The sequence below is a fragment of the Triticum urartu genome, chromosome 1A (assembly GCF_056163025.1).
Source record: "Triticum urartu cultivar PI428250 chromosome 1A, HENAU_Tu73, whole genome shotgun sequence".
Taxonomy (NCBI): Eukaryota; Viridiplantae; Streptophyta; class Magnoliopsida; order Poales; family Poaceae; genus Triticum; species Triticum urartu.
Window position 1 is genome coordinate 544,320,026 of NC_141873.1, and position 21,305 is coordinate 544,341,330.

General features: G+C 45.3%; 2 protein-coding genes and 1 long non-coding RNA gene across 5 annotated transcripts; 1 reads left to right on the forward strand and 2 right to left on the reverse strand.

The window, feature by feature from the left end:
* Nucleotides 1-942: 942 nt before the first annotated feature.
* On the forward strand, nucleotides 943-3,707 carry LOC147992444 (uncharacterized). 3 transcript variants are annotated; one of them, XR_015609262.1, is made up of 5 exons: nucleotides 943-1,728; nucleotides 1,861-2,142; nucleotides 2,452-2,497; nucleotides 2,912-3,006; nucleotides 3,446-3,707. XR_015609262.1 is itself a non-coding variant. In XM_087530387.1 (2 exons), exons 1-2 carry the CDS (start codon nucleotides 1,132-1,134, stop codon nucleotides 1,939-1,941), a joined length of 678 nt encoding a protein of 225 aa, XP_087386513.1. In that variant the 5' UTR covers nucleotides 943-1,131; the 3' UTR covers nucleotides 1,942-2,336. The 3 variants fall into 3 exon arrangements, 1 of the variants encoding a protein (XP_087386513.1); XR_015609261.1 differs by lacking the exon at nucleotides 2,452-2,497; XM_087530387.1 differs by lacking the exons at nucleotides 2,452-2,497; nucleotides 2,912-3,006; nucleotides 3,446-3,707 and having other exon boundaries at nucleotides 1,861-2,336.
* Nucleotides 3,708-6,728: 3,021 nt separating this feature from the next.
* On the reverse strand, nucleotides 6,729-9,597 carry LOC147992445 (ubiquitin C-terminal hydrolase 12-like). The gene is made up of 6 exons (XM_087530397.1): nucleotides 9,566-9,597; nucleotides 8,962-9,088; nucleotides 8,540-8,736; nucleotides 7,778-8,093; nucleotides 7,113-7,279; nucleotides 6,729-7,016 (listed from the first exon to the last, which is right to left on the reverse strand). Exons 1-6 carry the CDS (start codon nucleotides 9,585-9,587, stop codon nucleotides 6,868-6,870), a joined length of 978 nt encoding a protein of 325 aa, XP_087386523.1. The 5' UTR covers nucleotides 9,588-9,597; the 3' UTR covers nucleotides 6,729-6,867.
* An 8,006-nt stretch (nucleotides 9,598-17,603) lies between these two features.
* LOC147992446 (uncharacterized) lies at nucleotides 17,604-20,615 on the reverse strand. Its single transcript, XR_015609263.1, has 2 exons — nucleotides 19,671-20,615; nucleotides 17,604-18,931 (listed from the first exon to the last, which is right to left on the reverse strand). It is a non-coding gene; the product is annotated as an uncharacterized LOC147992446 (long non-coding RNA).
* Between the last annotated feature and the right edge of the window lie 690 nt (nucleotides 20,616-21,305).

A 21,305-nucleotide genomic window follows, 5' to 3' on the forward strand; every position in this document is an offset into this window, starting at 1 on the left:
GATAGAAAGAGTGAGATTTTTTAAATATCTGCAACTCGTCTTTTATATTGGTATAGATATAAATATAGATATAGATTGAAGGCATCAACCCAACCCAAAATACAAAGTCGAGGAGCCTATGGCGACAAAACACTCCCGATGAAATCGTGAGAGCGATGCGTCAGGTGCATAAAAAATACATGTGGGCCCAATGACAACAACGATCCACCCGAACCCGCACCAGATCCCCCGACCCTGTGTACAACCAGCAGCTCTTGCGGCCCACCTCGGAGCCCATCACTGCCAGTTGTCAGTACTCACAGATCACGCATTCAAAAGGTCGTGAATCATCAACATTATTTATACATCACATGAAACTAAGGAGTAAATATGGACGCTTCACCGTACGCCTTATTGGACCGTGAGACACACAAGAGTTCTGACGTGTGGGTTCATCATGGGGTTAGTACCATTGACAGACCGATGGGTCGTGGCCCACCCAGAATTTGTCACAATTTGGCTATTTTGGCCAACAAGCCCACAACCCTAACAACCCAATAGCCCAACGCACCGTCTATTTCCTCTCGGTATGTAAGGGAGCGTGATCTAAATCGGCCGGCCACTGCTTAACCAGACACTCCCCTCACCCCGCTGCCACCCCCTCCTCTCGTTGCCGCCACCCCGTCCGCTCAAGGCCCCGATCAGTGCACGCCATCACGGCGTCACTCCCCTCCGCCGCCGCCGCTCCCCCTCCTCCGCCGCCACTTTGTTGTGAGACTTGATTGAATTACTTATGCTATTCTTTTGCAAAATATCGTACTATATATACTACTATGACATTTCGATTATATAGATTTTCTTTTTTGAGTGTGCACACCCTTCATGCCATGATGGGATGGGAGTCGCAAACCCAACGTCGCGTGCGTGCGAGCCCGGCCGTGGCGAGAGAGAAACCGCGCGAGCGACGACGCGCGCCGCACCGGAACCGATCGGATCGCACTCGGCGGCCGAGTTCTGGTGGGATGGAGGCGGAGAGACCGGGAATCCAGGGGCAAAGCTACTCTTTTCCTTTTCAAAAACCTCGCCCTTTCCTTCCCCTGGTTCATCCCCCCCTGCCCCCTTGCCGCGCCGCGCGACTCTCGTCAATCATCCATGGTTCTCATGGCGGCCGCCTCCGACGACCATCGCCACAACGACCATCACCATCATCACCATCGCCGCCGCCGCCATCGCGCGGCGAAACGCTCGCCGACTCCACCCCCGCCCCCGCCCCAGCCCCAGTCCCAGCCCGAGTCTCCGTCCCCGTCCCCCCTCGATTGCTTCTCCTTCACCTGGGGCGTGCGCCGCCGCCTCCGCTGCTCCAAGGACGGCGCCCCCGTCGTCGCGACCGCGTTGACGTCTCCTCCCCAGCACCCGGCCACCCCGTCGCCGGACAAGGAGAAGCCGGCCCAGGGCGACGCCGCCGCCGGCTCCTCCTCACGGCCGCAGCGGTCCCGGCACCTACGCCCGCTCCGCTACCCCGCGACGCATCCCGCGTCCAGATCATCGGACGCTGGCGCGGGGCAGGCGCTCCACTCGCCCGCCTCGGCGCCTCCGCCGCCGCTGACGGAGCCGCAGCAGCCTAGGAAGAGGGGATTCGCCGTCGCCCTCACCAAACAGGAGATCGCCCGGGACTTCGCCGCCGTCCGCTGCAAGCGCCCGCCGCGCCGCGGCAAGAAGCGGTCCAAAGCCCAGCAGGCCAAGATCGACGTAAGCATCCGATCCTCGAGACCTCGACTCGCCTGCGATTCCTTCCTTTCTTCCTTCCTCATGCCCGATCTCGGGTCCGCCTCCGGTGTTTAATTAAGAGATTCTTTCTCGCTCCTTGGATTGGAGCTGCAGGCGCTGTGCCCGGGATTCTTCCTCTCGATGGTGGACCTGGACAACTACAAGATCGATGATAACAATAATCTAAGATACTGATCCATCAGTTAGGCTGCTGTTTCCAACAAAGTTGGTTCTTGTTCTTCATGTGCGTTTGTTTTCCTCTTGCAGAGGTGATTCATGGTTGCCGTGATGAAACTTCAGACGGGAGCAACTTCTCAATTGCTCCCATATCTCTTTCTTCCTGTGATGGCTAACACGCCCTGATGCCCATTACTGGATGGTGTTGGTTCTTCTGAGGTAGAGGACAGCAAATTGGGTCTAGTTACGTTCCTTGAGTGGTTTTGTATACAGATTTCCCTTTTAGAAGAGCTGCCAGAACCATGGGAAAGTTTATGCTTCAGGGTGCTAACTATGTTGGTTTGGAGTATAGTTCCTGCAGCTTGTAAGAAATGATAATATTCTTATATAATGGGAAGCAGCTATGTTTTGTACATTGTTTAAATTATCAAATAGTGCTGGACATGGCTAATTGGAAGTGAAAGTAATAGGTGCTTCATACTTGTGATATAATAATGCCCTACTAACCATGGCCTCTCTAATTTTCAGCAATAAGTGTAAATCCGGGAAGAATACAAGCAAATTATCAGACAAAGTTTGCATCTTGTCTTATCTCCTTTTATGTGTAATGTTTCTGAAAGTTTTCTTTCATACTCCCTCTGTAAAGAAATATAAGAGCACTTAGATCAGTAAAGTTAGTTATATTTCTTTACAGAGGGAGTAATTCTTAATCCATTTTCCTTCGCTTTTCAGTTTTTCTGTTCACGTTTGCAAGCATTTTCTGATATATTGCTGCATGACATACTTAACTTCAGAATCTTAAACTTGTAAAATGTGGTGTTACATTTATTGTTTCTCTGATCTGCATCTTTGCTTTACGGAGGAGGTGGCATGTTCACCCGCCATCACCCTGTTTTGCAGTTGTTGGTTCAGACAAAAAAAAAATTCTTAAGTATGACAAAGCATTCTGGTTATGAAGTGGTCTTGAGGATGTTTACATGTTTCTCAGGATTTAATGATGGAAGATAGATACTCGTCGGCTCTTTGCTTCATAGCATGACTCTTTGGCAGGCATCTCCCTGGCTCAACTTAGCTCAAGACCAGGTTGTATTAATCTCCTGCTTATCTCTGTTATGTGTACAAAAGTATCTCCATAGTTATCCATTCATTTCCTTTTTCTTATTTCACATCTCTCGTTCATGCTATATTTTTTCTTATTTACTTATCTTGTTCATGCTGTCTTGCATTTTTCAATATACAAGGAAAGGTGGTGCATGCCATTATTGCTTTCATTTTGTAACAATGTTATGTCAGAGTTTTCATAACGCTATTCTGTTCTGCAGAGGAGCTGCCATGTTCAGCAGTCATCATATTTTTGTAACAGTGTTTATTCGTTTGACTGAACCTATATTCATCGAGTTGAACACAAATTGATTCCTAGTGTTCAAGAGTACATCGCCGCTTGTAATTTTTCTTCTTATATATGTGTTTGCACATTTACTCATTCAGCAATTCGACATGTTAACAAATCTGTTTCTGACAGGTAATCTGATGAGCATTCTGTCGATAAGGTTTTTAATCATATTTCTGATGGATTTTGATGGGAGAAGGTGAATGTTTTTTTGGTTTTGAGAACCATATCCTGGTATTCTGACGATGTAGATGAGCCTGGGAATTTCCGTTTTGTACCTCCTGGTTTATAATCAGTGCGGGGTACTCATAATCGACCCTTTTATGAGAGATTGTTCCCATGATCGACCTGATGATAATGCTTCATGTTGCAAATGTTGAATTCTTTACCCCCATGTTGTGTTGTGTTGTGGTTCCTGCGAGTTTATCCAGCATGTTAGGTTACTGTGCTGCGGTTGTGGTTCCTGTGAGTTTATCCATCATGTTATGTTACTGTGCTGCAGTTCACTTGAAATGCCATACTGACCTGTTCAGTGTTCAGGAAGCAGCCTGAAAGCTGCTGCTGTGTCAACCTGTTGACAGCATTCATCAGGCCGTACATGGTTTGTCGCCCATCCTGTCCTAGTCCCAGGTCAAGGCCATCTGAACAGGTTAACAGTTAGTTGTGTACTTGTGTTCAACGGTTGTGCGACTCCGACAGTGACCGTGGCTCAGTGAGGTGACTGAGAGGAGCTGTGGCTGGGCTCCGTCGAGCTCGACTAACATCGGCCCTAGTTGCCTACATTGGCTCATGTTGGTCAGGATTCGAGGACAAAACATCACCAGATCAACCTGGCAAAACCTTTATCCACCGCCTAAGCCAAACATCAGAAAATGATAAAGAACTGCCTGTTAGTGCACAATTGTCTTGAGGGTTAGCGAGTAAAAAACATAATGACACTAATTGACACCGTGGGAAGTCTATCAATACCAATAAATAAATAAAAAGAGTCTATCAATACCAATCATCACATGGTATCCCGGCCCTAAAGGTAAATGGCAAATGGGCAGTGGCAGGAGAAATGATTAAACCCATACCCAGACGCCAAAAGCTGACTAAAGACCAGACTTCACAACAAAATTTCACCCAAACAGTATATATAGTAAAATACTTCGACATGTACTGCTGAGCACCAGCTTGGGACAACTGAATGTCGTTGACCTGGACCAGGCGCTTCATTGTACGACGACAGATGAAACACCAACTTGAATATTACTCGGGCAGGAGATATATCATATATAAAATTGGACATGGCTAATAGGTGCTTCATAGTACTTGTGATAGAATATAATGGCCGACTAACCGTGGCCTCTCTATTTTTCAGTAACAAGTGTAAATCCATGCAAATTGTCAGATAAAGTTTGCATCTTGTCTTAGTCTCCTTTTATGTGTAATGTTTCTGAAAGTTCTCTTCTACAGATATTCATCCATTTTCCTTGTCTTTCTTACTTTTCATGTTCACATTTTCAAGCATTTTTTTTGGTATATTAATAAAATTCTTTGCATGCCATTCTCGCTTTCAGAATGCTTATGCTTGTAACTACGGTGTTACATTTGTTATTTCTCTGGTCTGCATTTTTGCTTTACGGAGGAGGTGGCATGTCCAGTAGCCATCGCCCTGTTTAACAGTGTTTGGTTCAGACAAAAAGTTCTTGAGTATGACAAAGCATTGTGGTTATAAATTGTTCTTGAGGATGTTTACATGTTCCTTCAGGTTGCTTTTGGGATTTACTGATGGAAGATGGATGGTTATATTAGCTGCATTGCATGAGTCATTGGCTGGCCTTTCCCTTGACCAACTTATCTCTGCCCTGCGAGAGACCAGGTTGTATTATCTCCTGCTTCTTTGTGTATTGTGTACAAAAGTATGACAATAATTATCCATGCCTTTCCTTTCTTTTATTCCACTTTTCTTGCAATTTTTTTGTTGCTTTCATGACACTAATACTGATTACTGTGATGTTAGAGTTGTAATTTCTCTGATCTGTCATTCTGCTTTGCCGAGGAGCTACCCTGTTAGAGAAAAATACTGATTACCGCTTCGGTTATTTCTCTCTATGTTTGCACATTTAGCGATTCGACATCTAATCAAATGCAATTCAAGAGTACATTGCCGGTTCAGATTATCACATTTGATTATAGGTCCTTTTAAAGATTGTTTCCATGATCGACCCGACGTCAATGCTTCATATTGCAAATGATTGATTCACATGTTATGTTGTGGTTGCTACGAGTATCATCAAGTTATGTTGCCGTGATGCAATTGTGCTTGCTCAGAAATGCCATACTGCACTTGTCCACGGCATTCAGAAGTCTTGCTTTCATAACGCTAATACTGATCACAATGTGATGTTACAATTCTTATTTCTTATTTGCTCCGGAGGTTGTAGGGGAAGGATGGAGTGGGACGGGGCGATGATCGGGCGCGCCGGCGGCTGGGCGCCATCGCGTCGGAGGGAGATGGCGGCGGCGGCTAGGGTTCCGGCTCCTCCGGGAGCTGGGCAATAGGGATAATAATATTCTTATTGCTTAATTTCAAAAAGAATCTTACAACCTATATTTATAACCTAGATAACTTGCATAAGAATTAACCTAAGATAACTTACATAAGAATTAACCTAAGATAACTTGTGTGCTAAGATTGCCCTGTGGGTCTAGCTAAACCGGCCATAACACCATTGCACACCAAAAAAAGGATCACACGGGAGGGGGTACCACTCACTCAACAAAAACAACAGTCACCAAATTATGATAGCTTCTACTGTGTTGAGCAAGAAACGTACAAGGATCCCTCAAAATAAAATAAAAATACAAGGATGCTCATCCTATATTACCAGAATGTTATCACAGGACAGGAAGAAGTGCAATTTGACATTTCAAAAGAGGAAATAGGCAGCACAACTGCAGCACCGTAATATAACCGATGCATGCTCACGTAAACCACATCACACCAAGGGCAACCAATGAAGTCTCATTTGCAACATGAAGACTTAAAAAAGGATAAATAAATGTGGCAGTGATAAATCACGCAGATAATCATGTAGAGGAAGCAATATTAAATGGATGTAAATAAATGTGGTAGTGATACAGTGGTAAAAAGTGAAAGGAAACAAATTAGTCTTATTTGAATGGATCGCTCTCAAAGAGAAGAAGACATAGAAGACCAAAATCATTGCCTTACAGTTTATAAGAATTTGTAGCAAGTCCACTAACGTATTTGGCCGACATTTGAAAATGCTTGAGGCCGTGAAGATGGGATCATGGAACCAAATGCAAATGAAACTCATCAAACTGACATGATCGATGGAACATCATCCATACACAAACTGAGGTACTTGCAAATAATATATTAGAGAAAATATACCTAGTACTCATTTCTTGACTTCTTGTGAACTAGTTCATCTTTAATACTATATAAGAACTTTAAATAAATCAACACCACCATCTCATATATATGTATATATAGTAGTAGGATGAAGGCATATTAACTTTACACCAGGCCACGAGGTAAGCATCTAGCCATCACTGGATGACCCAAAGATAGTAAGATCAGCCTTGACGACGCAGTTCGATTCTATAAGATAGCCTCTTGACAGATCGTGGAGTTCCTTGAGCGGCAAGAAGTCGGACCATGACCAGCCTTGACTAAAACACACCAAGAGACCTGCCATCACCAGAAAAGTAAGATGAACTGTAATTATCAGGGGGTTACAAACAGTAATTCACACACTGCACTGGTAGTTGCTAAGAACAACTTAACCTGAAGTTCTTCTTAAGTATTTTCCATTCTTTTGGTCCAGGATGGACAGACTCATTCGAAGCACCTTCCTGGACTCGATAAAGAGCTCATCCGAGGACTCCGGGTACAAACCCAAGGCGAGGCAATCAGTGCTGCTCTTGCCACCACGCGGATACATGCCCATGTACCTGTTGACAAGAATGGGAAGTGATACTTCATATACAATTGGGTACCCGCGGAAATTTATTTGAAGAATGTGGTTAGTTATGAAATGAGAAAGTTGTGGCTGAGCTTGGGCGTAGGCAGGTACACCCATTAACTTTGAACACGACTTGGTGGCATTACAATTAGAGTCTTACAATTATACAAAAAATCTGAGCAAAACATGACTACAGTACAATTTAATAATAATGTTGCTGTAAATATACTAGAAGAAAAGAGTTATTTGGTTCCATGCTTAAAGATCAAACTAAAAATAGACCTTGCTGCCTTGCACAAAGACATGACCATCGGCTATCGGTGATGTCCATTGACACAAAGCACTACAAAATGCTTCTGTCCACTGTGAAGTAACTACTAACAAGGTATGGTAAGCTAAAACATATGTATAAGCAACAATGTCGGATAACACATGCATAGTATTTATAGAGAGAGAATTTGTGATGCAACTGATAACAGGTGAATACCATTTATGCCCGCAAACTTCAAATGTAGGAGAACGGACAAAGTGCTGAGAGTCCAATTCTAGGAAATTGTTCATGGTCCAAGTGTATGTCCCTTCGATGAATCCCTTCTTCTGGACAAAGAGGTTCTGAACTGTGATAGCCTTTTTCTGAACCACGACAGACTTCATTTCGGGAGAAGAGACGTCAATTTTTAATATCTCCACACCAAAGACACAGCTATCATCAACTAGAAAAGCAGATGATTTCAGTAGCTCCTCAAGAGGAATCAAGCATTCCTTGTTCGAGTAGGTATTCTTGACATTGAAGTTGTAGCTAGCTGTGTTTAGGTAAAAGTTGAAAATTAGAGAAATAAACACTTGAAATATCCAAAATAACAAATAATCAACCTTTTCCCGCAAAAAGAATACAATCAACTGAGTTTAAAGTAGAGAAATCCATCTAAATAATGATTCTTAAAAAGCGAACATGCATATGTACTCTGGAATGTTGTCCCAATCAAAAAGAGTCTCAAGTGTGACACACAGTACAGAAGGTCAATGGATAAACTTAACAGCGAAGAAAATATGAAACGACTTGTTAATGGGCAAAGTAATTGATCATGTTACGACATTGATAGGTATTGATTTGTAATGATGGAATCTATAGCTCTAACTGGTGATGCAGTCAAGACCATGTACTCCGTCCCAGCTAAGATGATGGATGTATTAGTTTTTGAGGGGAAATAGTATGGATGTACTTGAACAAACACATTCACGAGTCTACCTTTGCATCCACGATACATTCCTTTCGAATGGTTGAATATTGACAACTCAAACACTGCATGCACCGTGTGACCTGGCTCCAAGCCTTCCCGGAATATCATAAGAGAAAGAGCAACATATGGATTTCCTTTATCATCTTGTTTGCGATTTGGAGACACTTGAGCATCTTGATTGTGCTTTGGAGTCACTTGCAGGCACCTGCGAAGGGAATTGAAGAAAAACGAAGTAAGCCTAGAAGTCATAAATGAATGAGTATAAGTTTAATTTCTTCACTTGATGCATCCTCAAGCTTCATTGTCCGGCTATTTTCATGGGTTCGCGTGATTGTGATTGATATTTCAACCTGACTGAAACATGACCGTATGATATTTACACATCTAATACGTTAATTTTGCAAAGTTCCTTTTGAGTTATGATGCGTACCACTTGTACCCAGAGCAGTGAAAAAAAGAAGATATCGCCGAGGTAGCTTTCGTCTCAAGCAGCGCTGAGAAGTCATGCACCTTCCATTCCAAATGTGGAACATGGGTCTTTCCTAGACGCGCGGGAGCTGAAATTTGACAAGTGCATAAATCAAAATTATACAACAGAGAAAAAAAAGGGTAGCAAATTTATGTGCAGGTTTGCAGTTCCAGATAAACAAGTTGCAATATTCACCATGGGGAGAATAGAAGGGTGCAGAATACTTCTCTATGTTCAGGTTATATGGATGAAAATCTTGCATACAGATAAAGTACGTGCGTTTTTCTCTTCTTTTTTGCTTGGTTTGAAGAGGCCACTTTTCTCATATGTATAAACTAATAGTGGTAAAGTGGCCCACCTAACCACCGGTGTTCGAATCCTCCCCATGGGGAGTCCGCTAGGGTACTATCCGAGTTTATTCGCGGAGAGATCTCACTTCTACCTAAGAAAGTTAAGGGAGAGATCTCACCGTGTACTTACAAGGGATTAATTGTTGTGAATTTCGCGTCTGACTTTTCGTTTATAGCAGAAACAATCTGAGGTTCAATTGGGCGGGCGAACATACCTGTGCTGCCGGAGTTGCCCATAGCTCCGCCCCTTCCTCTTCTCCTGCAAGTGAAATTGATCATCGGGCCATAGTAGTAAGGGCACAATGAAGAAAATATCTAATCTTGATAATGATGCCTCATAGCCATAGCTTGATCACACAGTTACTAAGGCATACAAAAATTATTCATATTGCCGACCGCAATGCAGAGGTACAAGAGATGAACCTGAAAATAACCTAAACCCGATTTCTTTTGCAGACGATCACAAGAAAGTCAATACAGTAGTACTTGATACTAGGTCGCCCTGAAAGTCGAAACCCTGCAACGTAGAAGGCGAAAGCAAAAGTGGGAGAGAGGAGAAAGACCTGGCTGGACTTGGGCACAAATTGCACAATGGCTTGGTTTCCTGGGTCGACGGACGGCGTCTTGTTGGGGCTGCGTGCTCCGTATTCTACAGTTTTGGATTCTAATAACCAACTCGGGGATATATATCACGACGTAGGAGTAGTATCCGGTAACCACACGATTCCGGGATCTGGACGATGTCCATCTCAAACGGATTTGCAATCTACGGATGATTTGATCCATCGTCCTTAATCCTGATAGCACTGCTTTTTTTAGTAGCAGGCCCACGTTGTCAGCGACTCAGCGTCCCGTTCCGGGGGTAGGATTCCGCGCGAACCCTATATCTCCCTTATTGCGATCGAGACCTATCAATCTAGAAAAATGTTTGAGGAATAATTTCTTACTTTTGTAAGCCGCGTCCAGCGCCGTCCGACCCCACACATATCGTGTGGCATGGAACGCTTCCGTGTCTCCCCGCGCGAAGGTAGCCCGCCTTGGTGAGTTCGTAACATGTAGCAACGTCCCGTGAATGTATTTTTTGACGATCCTTTATACACACACACACACACACACAATGCTTTTCTTTAACTATGTACAATCGGAGTCACTCACATACACTTATCCACATGACCGCACGCACGCACATCCTACCGAGAGATGCTAGACACACGGAAAAGTTTTTACATACTTCACGGACCAGCACAGGTGGCATCTTCTAATTGGGATTAGGGAGAGACAGGGGCCCACCCCCTGAAAATCAGGGAGGGAGAGGCCAATTAGCGTTAACCAATCCGTAAAACGCCCGTCACAGCTACGTGCGTGTAGCATTATTGCATCCTACCCATATGACCACCTCCGAGAGACTGAGCCAGCATAGCATCTTGAGATTTTACAAAGTCATCACACGCGCCTCGCAATTGACGGGAACGTTTCCTCCAACTGAACGAACATCGCTGGAAGCCTGAAATAAATCGAGGAATAATGCAAGCACCGATGTCAAGTTTAGGACTTGAACCTGGTGTGATGGGAATATCACTGTCCTCCCAACCATCCGATCATATGTTGGTTCGTGTCACACAATGCTTTTGCCAGGTAGCACGCCATCATTGCTTTGGTGCACTTCATTGGAGCTGTCGACGAGCACCCAAAAGGACCTCCACTCCATGCTACTCCTTGTGTTATGGGAGATTGGAAGCATAGAAACGATGTGGTGTTCAATGCGACCACACCTTCTTTTAATCGAGAAAGACGCCACACCACAGCCGCCGCACGCCGGCAGGACCCCAGGTCGCCGCTGCACCGGCGCCGCGCCACCGAGCCCCGCGCCAGCCCAGCGCCTCCTCGTGCCGCTCTGGCAGCCAACCGCAAAGAAGAGGAAAAGATCCCCGCCGCCATCGACGCCAGCCGAGCTTTGCCCGGCGGCAACGCGGGGGGGGGGGGGGGGGAGAGGAGGCGACGCTCTAGGGTTTCTCCCATGGACGCTCGCGGGAGCGGCTCGGGAAAGGAGGGGGAGGAGGGCAAGTAAATTGAATTTAATTAAGCACATGGTTGTTTGAGAAAGACCATCTTCATACTACACCTCCCACAGATTGGTAAATCTTAGGTCATCCATCCACTTGAGAGAAATTTCCTATTGTCCTACAAAACTCCATGCTTGGATGCCCAAAAGAGTCTACAAGAATAAGGTTGTGTAGTAGACATCAAATTATTTCTGGCTCTATTGCCGGGGAGGTGAGTGCTTGAAGGTATAACTTTAGATCTTGCAATTGAATCTTTTAATTTCTTGTTTATTTGCTAGTTGGGTTTACAAAAGGAAGCTACACAAAAGATGTTAAGTGAAATTGCATCAAATTCTTTATCTTCATGAAGCTTTAAAAAATATGAATTTCGATAATTGTGATAAAGTGGTAAAAGAAGAATTTAACACAATGTTCGGAGTAAGTTTCTTGAATGTGAATCCGGCAGTAAAACACCTGAGAACCATCACCCAAGCATTACTACACCATACCGTACTATCTGTAGTTAAACACCAGACTACGTAACATTACATAGGAACTTCAGACTCGTCTATAGCCTCGAGCCCTCGACAGCAGCAGCACCACCAGAAGTCCAGAAGCAGTCCTACAACAAATTGATCAAATGAGCATCGATTAGCAGTCCTACTATGTGTAACCAAGTGAAGAAGACACATGACTTTCCGATTCACACTGCGAATAATAATACATCAATGATGGTAGACTAACAACCAGGCTGACCCGACTTCAATAAGTATCAACTGATTTTTTAAGAGCAAACAGAAAGGTAGACATGCAAGTGCAATATCAATAAGAGAGGGCCGGGGATGCCTGCCTGTCTATGCATGTGCATGTGAGAGACGGGTCGGGAGGTATGCAAGGATGATGAGGGGGGACGATATGGTTGTGGTAAGCATACTTAACTACATAGGAATATCAACCGTCGTGTGTCCGAGAAAGGGAGAGACATAACTAGTGAGGTAAGTCTATCGGTGTGTGGGGAAAAAGAATTATAGTCGACCTAGCTATATGTAGGGAGATCGGTACGTATACATGCATGCATGTGTTAGAAGCAAATAAGGTCTGGAGAGACGGACAGGGGGAGAGGGGTGCGGCTAGGAGGTGGTGCGAGAGGCCTACTGTGTCGAGTGGGGGGGGGGGAGTGTGTGAGTATGGGATCGATGAAAATAAGGGCGGGAGTGTGCACCTGCGTCGAACCGTATTTGACATAGGGGGGCATGGACGGTGAGAAGAGAATAGGGGAAGTGTGTGTTTGTGGTAGGCACACTTGGCTAGAGAGGTATATATCGACCGGTGTGAGCCGGAAAGAAGGAGTCGGGGGACCTACACACACCGTGGGTGAACGACCTAAAGAGAAATAATGAATGTGCATGATGGAGGGGACACTGAGGGAGGGTGAGAGGGGGCGAGTGTGTGCATGCATGATAGAAAGTTAGCGCTAGCTAGCTACAAAGAGAAGATGATCGTGAAGGTGTAAAAGATGAACAGAGGTCATAAATCATTATAGAAAAGTGGATACGGATACTTGAAGAAGATATCTTATTGTAGATCATTGATTATAGCTTGGGATAATGTGTGGCTTTTGCAGCTCAGGGCTAAATACTTGTCATAATGTAGGGGGCGGGGCATTATACTTTGTGTGATAAACACGGTGTACGTATGGAACATAGTTTAGATTATGAATATTTAGATAGTACATCAAATGTACTATTATCTAGAATCAACATCAAATGTATTCAAAAAATTGAATTCGAGTTTATATAGTACACATAGTTCATATCTATCTCTATAGTAATCATGTGGTGTGTTGTTAAGGTAATACACAAATGATGGTTGAAGTTGGCAACAATCATGATTGTAGATTCTTATTCAAGTAGATAAATGAATTCAAATTTAGTTGTAATTGCAGCGGTAGTATAGACATTTGGAATGCACTAAAATGTTGGTATGAGTAGGTTACATGCTGAAAGGACATGCCGTGCCCCTATGTGTGGTTTTGGTAATTGATGACAATCTCTATGGACTAACGGTTGCCTTGAGTTATATTTGAAGGATTTGTCCATAGGATTGTCTTGAAGTCCATGTGTTGGTTTCAAGGAGTTTATGAGATGGCCAAAGTGCTTTTCAAGGAATTATCCAAAGATTGGTCATGTGTGAGTTGAGATGGTCAAAGTGCTTTTCAAGGAATTATCCAAAGATTGGTCATGTGTGAGTTGAGCTTATTGCAAGCATGTCTTGAAGAAGAAGATTGTGTGATCATTCATGTCTACCTTCAAGACATCATTCAAATGAAGAGAATTGAAAAGGTTCAAGGTTGATCAAGACTAAGTCAAGAGTGAATCAAGTTGATCAACTCACAAAGCGCAGAAGATGTACCGAGAGGGATCAAGTGATCCCATGGTATGGTAAGAATTGTCAATTACGCTTTGTGTACTAACCCATGGTCTTCGTGAGAGTTCTTTGTGGGGTTAGGTTGCGGTGTGCAAGTTCAAGTGGAGCATAACGAAGAGATCAAATGCTTGAAGCTTGCCGTCCTTTGTGGTGATAATGGACTTGTGAAGATGTGTGGAAGAGTGGCTCACCCATAGTGGAGTATGGGGGAGCAATCAACTAGTCTTCATCGAGTCAACACAATCAAGAAAGGTGGTCCAACTTGAGGGAGTCAAGATTGTCATCATCTAGCTCAAGTGGACCATGTGCAAGGCAAAGGTTTGCCCTTGATAGGTTTTCTATTTTACCGGTCTCATGATGGTAGTTGGGAGACCGGGTTATAGGATCGATTGCCGTACTATCAAGGGGGGGCTCTCGATGAGTAGCTTGATCGTATCGTTCGTAGAGAGCTCAAACCATTGCATCCTTGCATCATCTTTCTTGGTTCTTGTTTGGTTCTCTTTGTGAGTCTTAGAGCTTATGGTCATCTTGATGACAAGCTCGAGTTCATCAAAAACGGAGTTCACATGCATCTTCTATGATGTTTTCGATGTTGGAGGTTTTGCCGGTTCTTCTCGGTTGGAGGTTTCACTACTCTATTTGTTGGCATACCTCCCCTACCTCTTCTTACTATATCGTCGTCTGTTTTGATGCTACTCGTCGTCTTGTTTCCAACAAGCTTGAGTTTGCTCAATTCGGAGCTCATATGCAGAAGTTATGGCAGTTCTGGTTTTCTTGAGAGTGGTTTTTGTCTGGTCCCAGCGGTAGTACCGCTTGGAGCTCTCAGCCGTTGTACCGCTACTTCCGGGCGGTGGTACCGCCAACTTGCTCAGCAAACACTTGGGCGGTTGTTCCGGCCAGGCACCGCCCAACTACTGGTCAGGCCTCTGTTTTGATGCGGTACTCGGGCGGTGGTGGCCCGATTGGTCCGGTCGTACCGGTACCACCGGTGTCCGGAGCGGTTCTACCGCTCGGGACTTAGCCGCCCGAGCGCTCAAGGCCATGCGGTTGCACCGGCCCGGTACCGCTCGACTACCGCACTCAGGGGTGACTCCCTTCTGTTCCTATGCGGTGGTTGAGCGGTGGCTGGGCGGTTGCTCCGGTTGTTCTTCTCAACCGGTGCTACCGCCTGGTCGCCCGGTTGAACCGCCTGGTAGGGTTCTGCACGTATACTGTGAGTCCCGGTTGTACCGGGACCAGGAGCGGTAGTACCGCTCGTGTGCGGGCTGGGCACATAACGGTTGGATTTCCCCCTCCTATAAAAGGGGGTCTTCTTCCCCATTGACCCTAACCTTTTTTGAGTTCGTGTTCTTCCCCCTTTGTTGACCTTCTTTGAGCTTGCTAACTCTCATTCCCTCTATGGATTCTTGCTAGTTTTTGAGGAAAAAGAGAGAGGAGATCTAGATCCACATTTCCACCAATCACTTTCTTCTCTATGTGAGGGGAACTCCTTGGATCTAGATCTTGGAGCTCTTGGTGTTCTCCTTCTTGTTCTTCCTCTCATTTTCCTCCCTAGCATTAGTTGCTCCGGTGGGATTTGAGAAAGAACGACTTGGGCACTCCGTGTGCCCTTGCCATTGCATTTGGTGCATCGGTTTGAGTTCTCCACGGTGATACGTGGAAGTGAAGTTTGAGAAGCTTATTACTCTTGGGTGTTTGGGCACCCTAGAGCTTGTTCCTCTTGGGTGCCTTGGCGCCCTAGACGGTTGGTGTTGTTTGGAGCTCAATCATTGTGGTGTAAAGCTCCGGGCAAGCATCGGGGTCTCCAATTAGGTTGTGGAGATCGCCCCGAGCAATTTGACGGGTACCGGTGACCGCCCCCAAGGGTTGCCAAAGTGTACGGGTTCGGTGACCGCCCCAAGGGTTGCCATTTGTACGGGTTCGGTGACCGCCCTCAAGGGTCCCTTAGTGGAATCACGGCATCTTGCATTGTGCGAGGGCGTGAGGAGATTACGGTGGCCCTAGTGGCTTCTTGGGGAGCATTGTGCCTCCACACCGCTACAAACGGAGATTAGCATCCACAAGGGTGTGAACTTCGGAATACATCGTCATCTTCGCGTGCCTCGGTTATCTCTTACCCGAGCTCTTTACTTATGCACTTTACTTTGTGATAGCCTTATTGTTTCTTGTCATATATCTTGCTATCACATAGTTGCTTATCTTTCTTAGCATAAGTTGTTGGTGCACATAGGTGAACCTAGTTGTTTTAGGTTTTGTGCTTGGCAAATTAACCGCTAGGTTTATTCCGCATTTGTTTAAGCCTAAACCGTAATTATTTTAAAACGCCTATTCACCCCCCCCCCCCTCTAAGCGACATCCACGATCTTTCACATGCATTATACAGCCAGCGAAAAAATTTAATTGAACATAACATGGATTCATAACTTTGAATAGCATTTGTATAGTAAAACGGGACAAGACTTTCTCTCTCTGTGTGGTGTAAATAGTTATATTTTTTTCGTTGAGGAAAGTGCGAATTGGTTTGTTATGTACAAGTACAATATTACACGTTAGGCTTGTCCCTAAAATTCAACCCGCGCTCTGTTATATCCCGAAAATTCAGGCCTCCTTTGGTTCATAGGGTAAAAAAATCGTAGGAATAGAAAAGTCATAGGAAATGAGATGATATGTATCTCAAATCCTATAAGTAGGAATAGGAAAGGAGATGCCCTTTAATTCACATTATAGGATTTTTTTTCATTGAGTCTAGGTTGATGTTTATTTTCTTATGAAATATGAAGGATATGAAGAATTCCTCCGTAGAAATAGGATTCCATTCTTACAAACCAAAGGGCTTTGAAGGAATTTTTCCTATAGAAATCCTATCCTATGAAATTCCTACAAGATTCCTCTAAACCAAAGGAGGCCTCAGGTATCGTGCTCCCAAAACTCACGCCTTCACAACTCGCACCTTGCTATCCCAAAATTACAACGTCTGCGAAAATTCCCTCCAGCTGCCAAATTCCGACACGCGAAATCCCCCTTCTAACCCTGAGCCGAAAGGGCCGCTAGTTCAAATCGATGAAGGTACTTTTGTAACACACCCTATATTTTGGACAAGCGCGTCCCTAAGTCATGGTTCCCCCCTCCCATTGCCTCCTTTTCGCCATTCGAAATCCAGGCTGCCATAACCTCTCCGCTCTAGCTGCGAAACCCCACCCTCCTCCGTCCGCCACCTCACGGCTGCCTAGCCGAAGCCTCTTCCCCGACGAGTCATCCACCGCAACAGCATGATGTCCCTCATCCACCTCCCCGGATGAGGATCCATCTTCCATCTCGTCGTCCCGCCGGTTCAGCCGCCCCGTCCTCCACCTCCAAGGAGCTGCTCTGACGATCGCTTCGTCTATCGATGTTGCTCCATCCCCACAGCGCCGCCTTAATTTGCTCCACCGAAACCGCAGCATCCTCACCGACTCCTAGGACGAAGCCGAGGCCTACTCGATGCCACCAACACTACAGGAATCAGGAACTTTGCCATCTGCCATGGCGAACGGCAAAGGCATGCCTTGCAGACGGCAAAGGCCTTTGCCGTCAACGAGCAGACGACAAAACGTCTGGCTGAACGAGCTACGGCAAAGATGCAAAGGCCTTTGCCGTCAGCCAGCGGACGGCAAAGGGCATGGCTCTTTGCCATCTGCTGGCAGATGGCAAAGAGCCTATATTGCCCCATTTAATTCTGTTTTTCTTATATAAATTCATTTTCATAGAAAATCAAACATATATAGCATATCCAACACATATTACCAATAGTCATGAACACATATATATCCAACACATGTTACCAATAGTAGCAAGTTTCATCCATATATATACATAGTTTCATCAATATTATACAGTTTCATCAATATTATACAGTTTCATCGATAGGTAGCAAGTTTCACAAAGTCAAAACTATCTTATTACTAAGATCTTTTCTGGATCTTCTTCTTTTCGTCCAACCTGCATAACAAAAACACTAAGAAAAAGAGAATGGGTTAGGAGTAGAAATGTAGCATTTCACTTGGTGAAATGCAATGCTGAAGGAGCCAGCACTTGAGATAAAGACAATCTTAAATTAGTGTAAAGAAATGACCTTTTAACTCAGCATTTGTTTGCACGGCATATCCACAAGACAAAAATAGTGTAGGGCTTTTAGAGCAGAATTATATCAGAAACAGTTAGCATACCATCACACTGATAAGAACCGCCAGCATGGCTGGTTTTTACCACTGAGCATTTGAGACAAATTGAAGATTCCGTGTGTATGCAATACCGAGACCCCTAAGACAACTATTTACACAGGACCAAACTGACAAAATAGACACAACGATGTGGAAAATGGAAAAATCAGATAAGGAGTTACAAAGATAAACCAAGCTATATATTTTTTAGATTGTTCAAGATGTATTAGTGAGTAAAATATAGTGCATTTAAATTGCGAGCACAGAGGCAGGAAGCAATGCATGCACCCACAGATTTAAGATTGTGCCTTCATTTCATATAAAAATATATGTTCATTTGATGGTATAAATCATGCTCTTTATATCCGACCGGTCCAATGATTTAATTAATTATTTTTGGATTATTTGGCATACTGCTGTAACTACACTAAACCAATTGAGACGCAAATACAAAACTCTCAAGGCATACGCAAAAGTCGCAACTAAACTAATATCGAGATGACACATATAATCAGTACTACTATATGGTAGAAGGGGGGAAACTGAAGGCAATGCTCTAAGAGGAACTTTTTTTTTTGCGTGTAATAACCTCCTTGTGAAAATATGTGGAGTCACCATTTAAGTTGATTTCTCCAAACTACTCCAATCCTTTCAGATCAGTTACATCAGCATAAATGAACTGGCTCATATAAACTAATAATACTTGCCAGCCAACGCCAATGGGTATTACAGAACTGAACACCAATAAAATAGTAGAGGGTGTTAAAATTACCTACTCATTAGAAGAATTGTGATGTCAACCATAGCAGAACCATTTGTAGAACCACTAAATACATAAAACCAAGTCCCACTGTCCAAATTAAAATATGAGGCGTCAGGTCGATCTTACTGAACAAAAATCCACATGAGGCACCTGCAAGTCACTCCACTCTTGTTATCATGTACAGTTCAACAAACACAATGACATAAGCACATCTTTTTCAAACAGGAAAATAGAGGGCTGAATTGTGGAGAGCAAAAGGGTGGCCTTGAAACTGATTGAACTAAAGGGTAGAGTTAGTATTATCAAGGACAAAACCAAAAACAATCCCAGTTCTAACACATGACATACACAACGTACAGACAAAAGGGGCCATATAAAATGTCTACTTGTTCTAGTGGCCAACACATGGTAACAGGCAAAAACATCCACAAAGTCTCTCCTAAACCTCATAGCATTCATTGATAGTTGTCTTGTCAGGTGTGTTCTACTTGTTCATGTAGCAGTACTACTGCAGAAATTACATGGTGCCTCTGGAGGAGATGCAGACCAATCCGATACACACATGGTGAGGCGGCAACAATGTTGATAGATAGACATATAAGACCAAGTTTGTTTTTTCAGGAATTAGGGATCAAACTGATTCATTGGAATTTCTGTGAAGAATTCAATGGGCTGCATAATACAGCAAAGGTTCAATCGTATAATAGGTTACTTCCCCATGCTGTGAGGTAGGAACGACCGGCAACAGACTCAAACGATCTTGGAGAGGTAAATCAAGGCGCTATCAGTCTGCCATTATGCCACTCTGTATATAGTCTCAAGGCCTCAACATATGTATTATACAGACCACACATATACGCTGGAAAAGAGGAAGGAGACGCTGACATACATGTCTGAATGTGAACACCAGTCTTTCTTGGAAGGCACCAATGTAGCGCTTATGCCGTCACGATTGCTTGCATCCATATGGAAAAAGAGAAAAAACTAAAGATGAGAAACACCGGAGTATACGGAGGACTACTGATTGGGAGGAAATATAAACTTTTATGCAGCCATTAATCTAATCCAATCTTCAACTTTTATGCAGCAGCAGTACTAATTTAGCTAGAAAATCTGATGAATATCAGAATATAGTTTCTAGTCGGTGGCAATAGGATAGATCCGTGCATGTGTACATAAAGCATCCAGCGATGCGAAATTGATGGGATCATGGGAGCCATCTGCTCTAACAAAACAATACACATGGCGGCAATTAACCATAGCTGTACGTCCTAGCTACTCTAGCAAATACTCCTACTCTATTGCAATACAGAAGAACATTGTGCTGCTGTAGTAGGTAGAGGAGTAGGAACAACATGCTGCCTGTGGGAAACTGATCCCAGGACGAACCTGGTGGCCGATGGGCTTGGCCGGCGCTGCTCCGGCGAGGGGCGTCACTCCGGCGAGGAGGAGGCCCGTGCGGCGAGGAGGAGGCCGGATCCGGAGTGGCCGGACCTCCCGTGGCCGGATCCGGGCGCGAGGCAGCGTGGTGCGGCGGCGGCGACGTGGGGACGCGGGCGGGGCGGAGAGAAGCTCGGTGCTCGGCTCCCATGGTAACGGCGGATCTCAAGGTCGGGGTGACCGGCGACGAGGCTTCCGCGGCGGTGCGGCGAGCTTGTGGGGAGGTGGCGGCGCGCGACGCGGCGCAGGCGGCAGTGCGAGGCGGCAGGGCTCCTAGGGTCCGGTGAGGTGGCGGCGCGCACCGGCGGGTGGAGGCGAGGTGGCGCAGCGGCGCGGGGTCGAGGGAGGCGGGGTCGGGCAGCTCGGCTGTGGGGCAGGGACGGAGAGAGAGGGGATAGAGATAAAGGAGGTGGGGGCAACGGTTTTTTTTTTACCCGCAAAAAAAAGATAGCCCCCTCTTTACCGTCTGCCAGTAGACAGCAAAGAAATGACAGATGGAAAAGACCTTCTTCACCGTCTACCAGTTCTTTGCCGTCTACCAGTTCTTTGACGTCTGTTGTTTGGTAGCTGATGGCAAAGACCTTTGCTATCCACAAGCAGACGACAAAGAACTACCAGACGGCAAATTCCCTGATTCAAGTAGTGCAAAGAGGTTGTACACTCATCGCATCACACCTTCTCCTTAACTTGACCTCCCGGCGCCGACAGTGCTCCATCCCGCACCCCCATGGCACGGCTACCTCGAAGCCGGCGCCGCGGGCGACATTTCCACGGCGGCTCTCCACCAGTGCGAGGCCCCTTCGGCGGCGGCCGTACCAGCCGGATCTGCTGCTGCTGCTCCGGCTCTTACTCGCTCGCTCGCGCTGCTGCTGCTGATCTCCCCCTCGCTCGTGCTGCTACTCTGCTTCGATTTAGCTACACTTCAGTCGACTGAATCGACTTTTGGGTCAGTCGATTTTCCGGGGGGGGGGGGGGCTCGCCAGAGTTAAGGAAGAATCACCCGCAGCGGGGAGGGGGGCTCGCCGGAGAGGTACCCCACTATCTATCTTAGGATTCAGGGTGGGGGCGGTGGTCGCCGGCGATG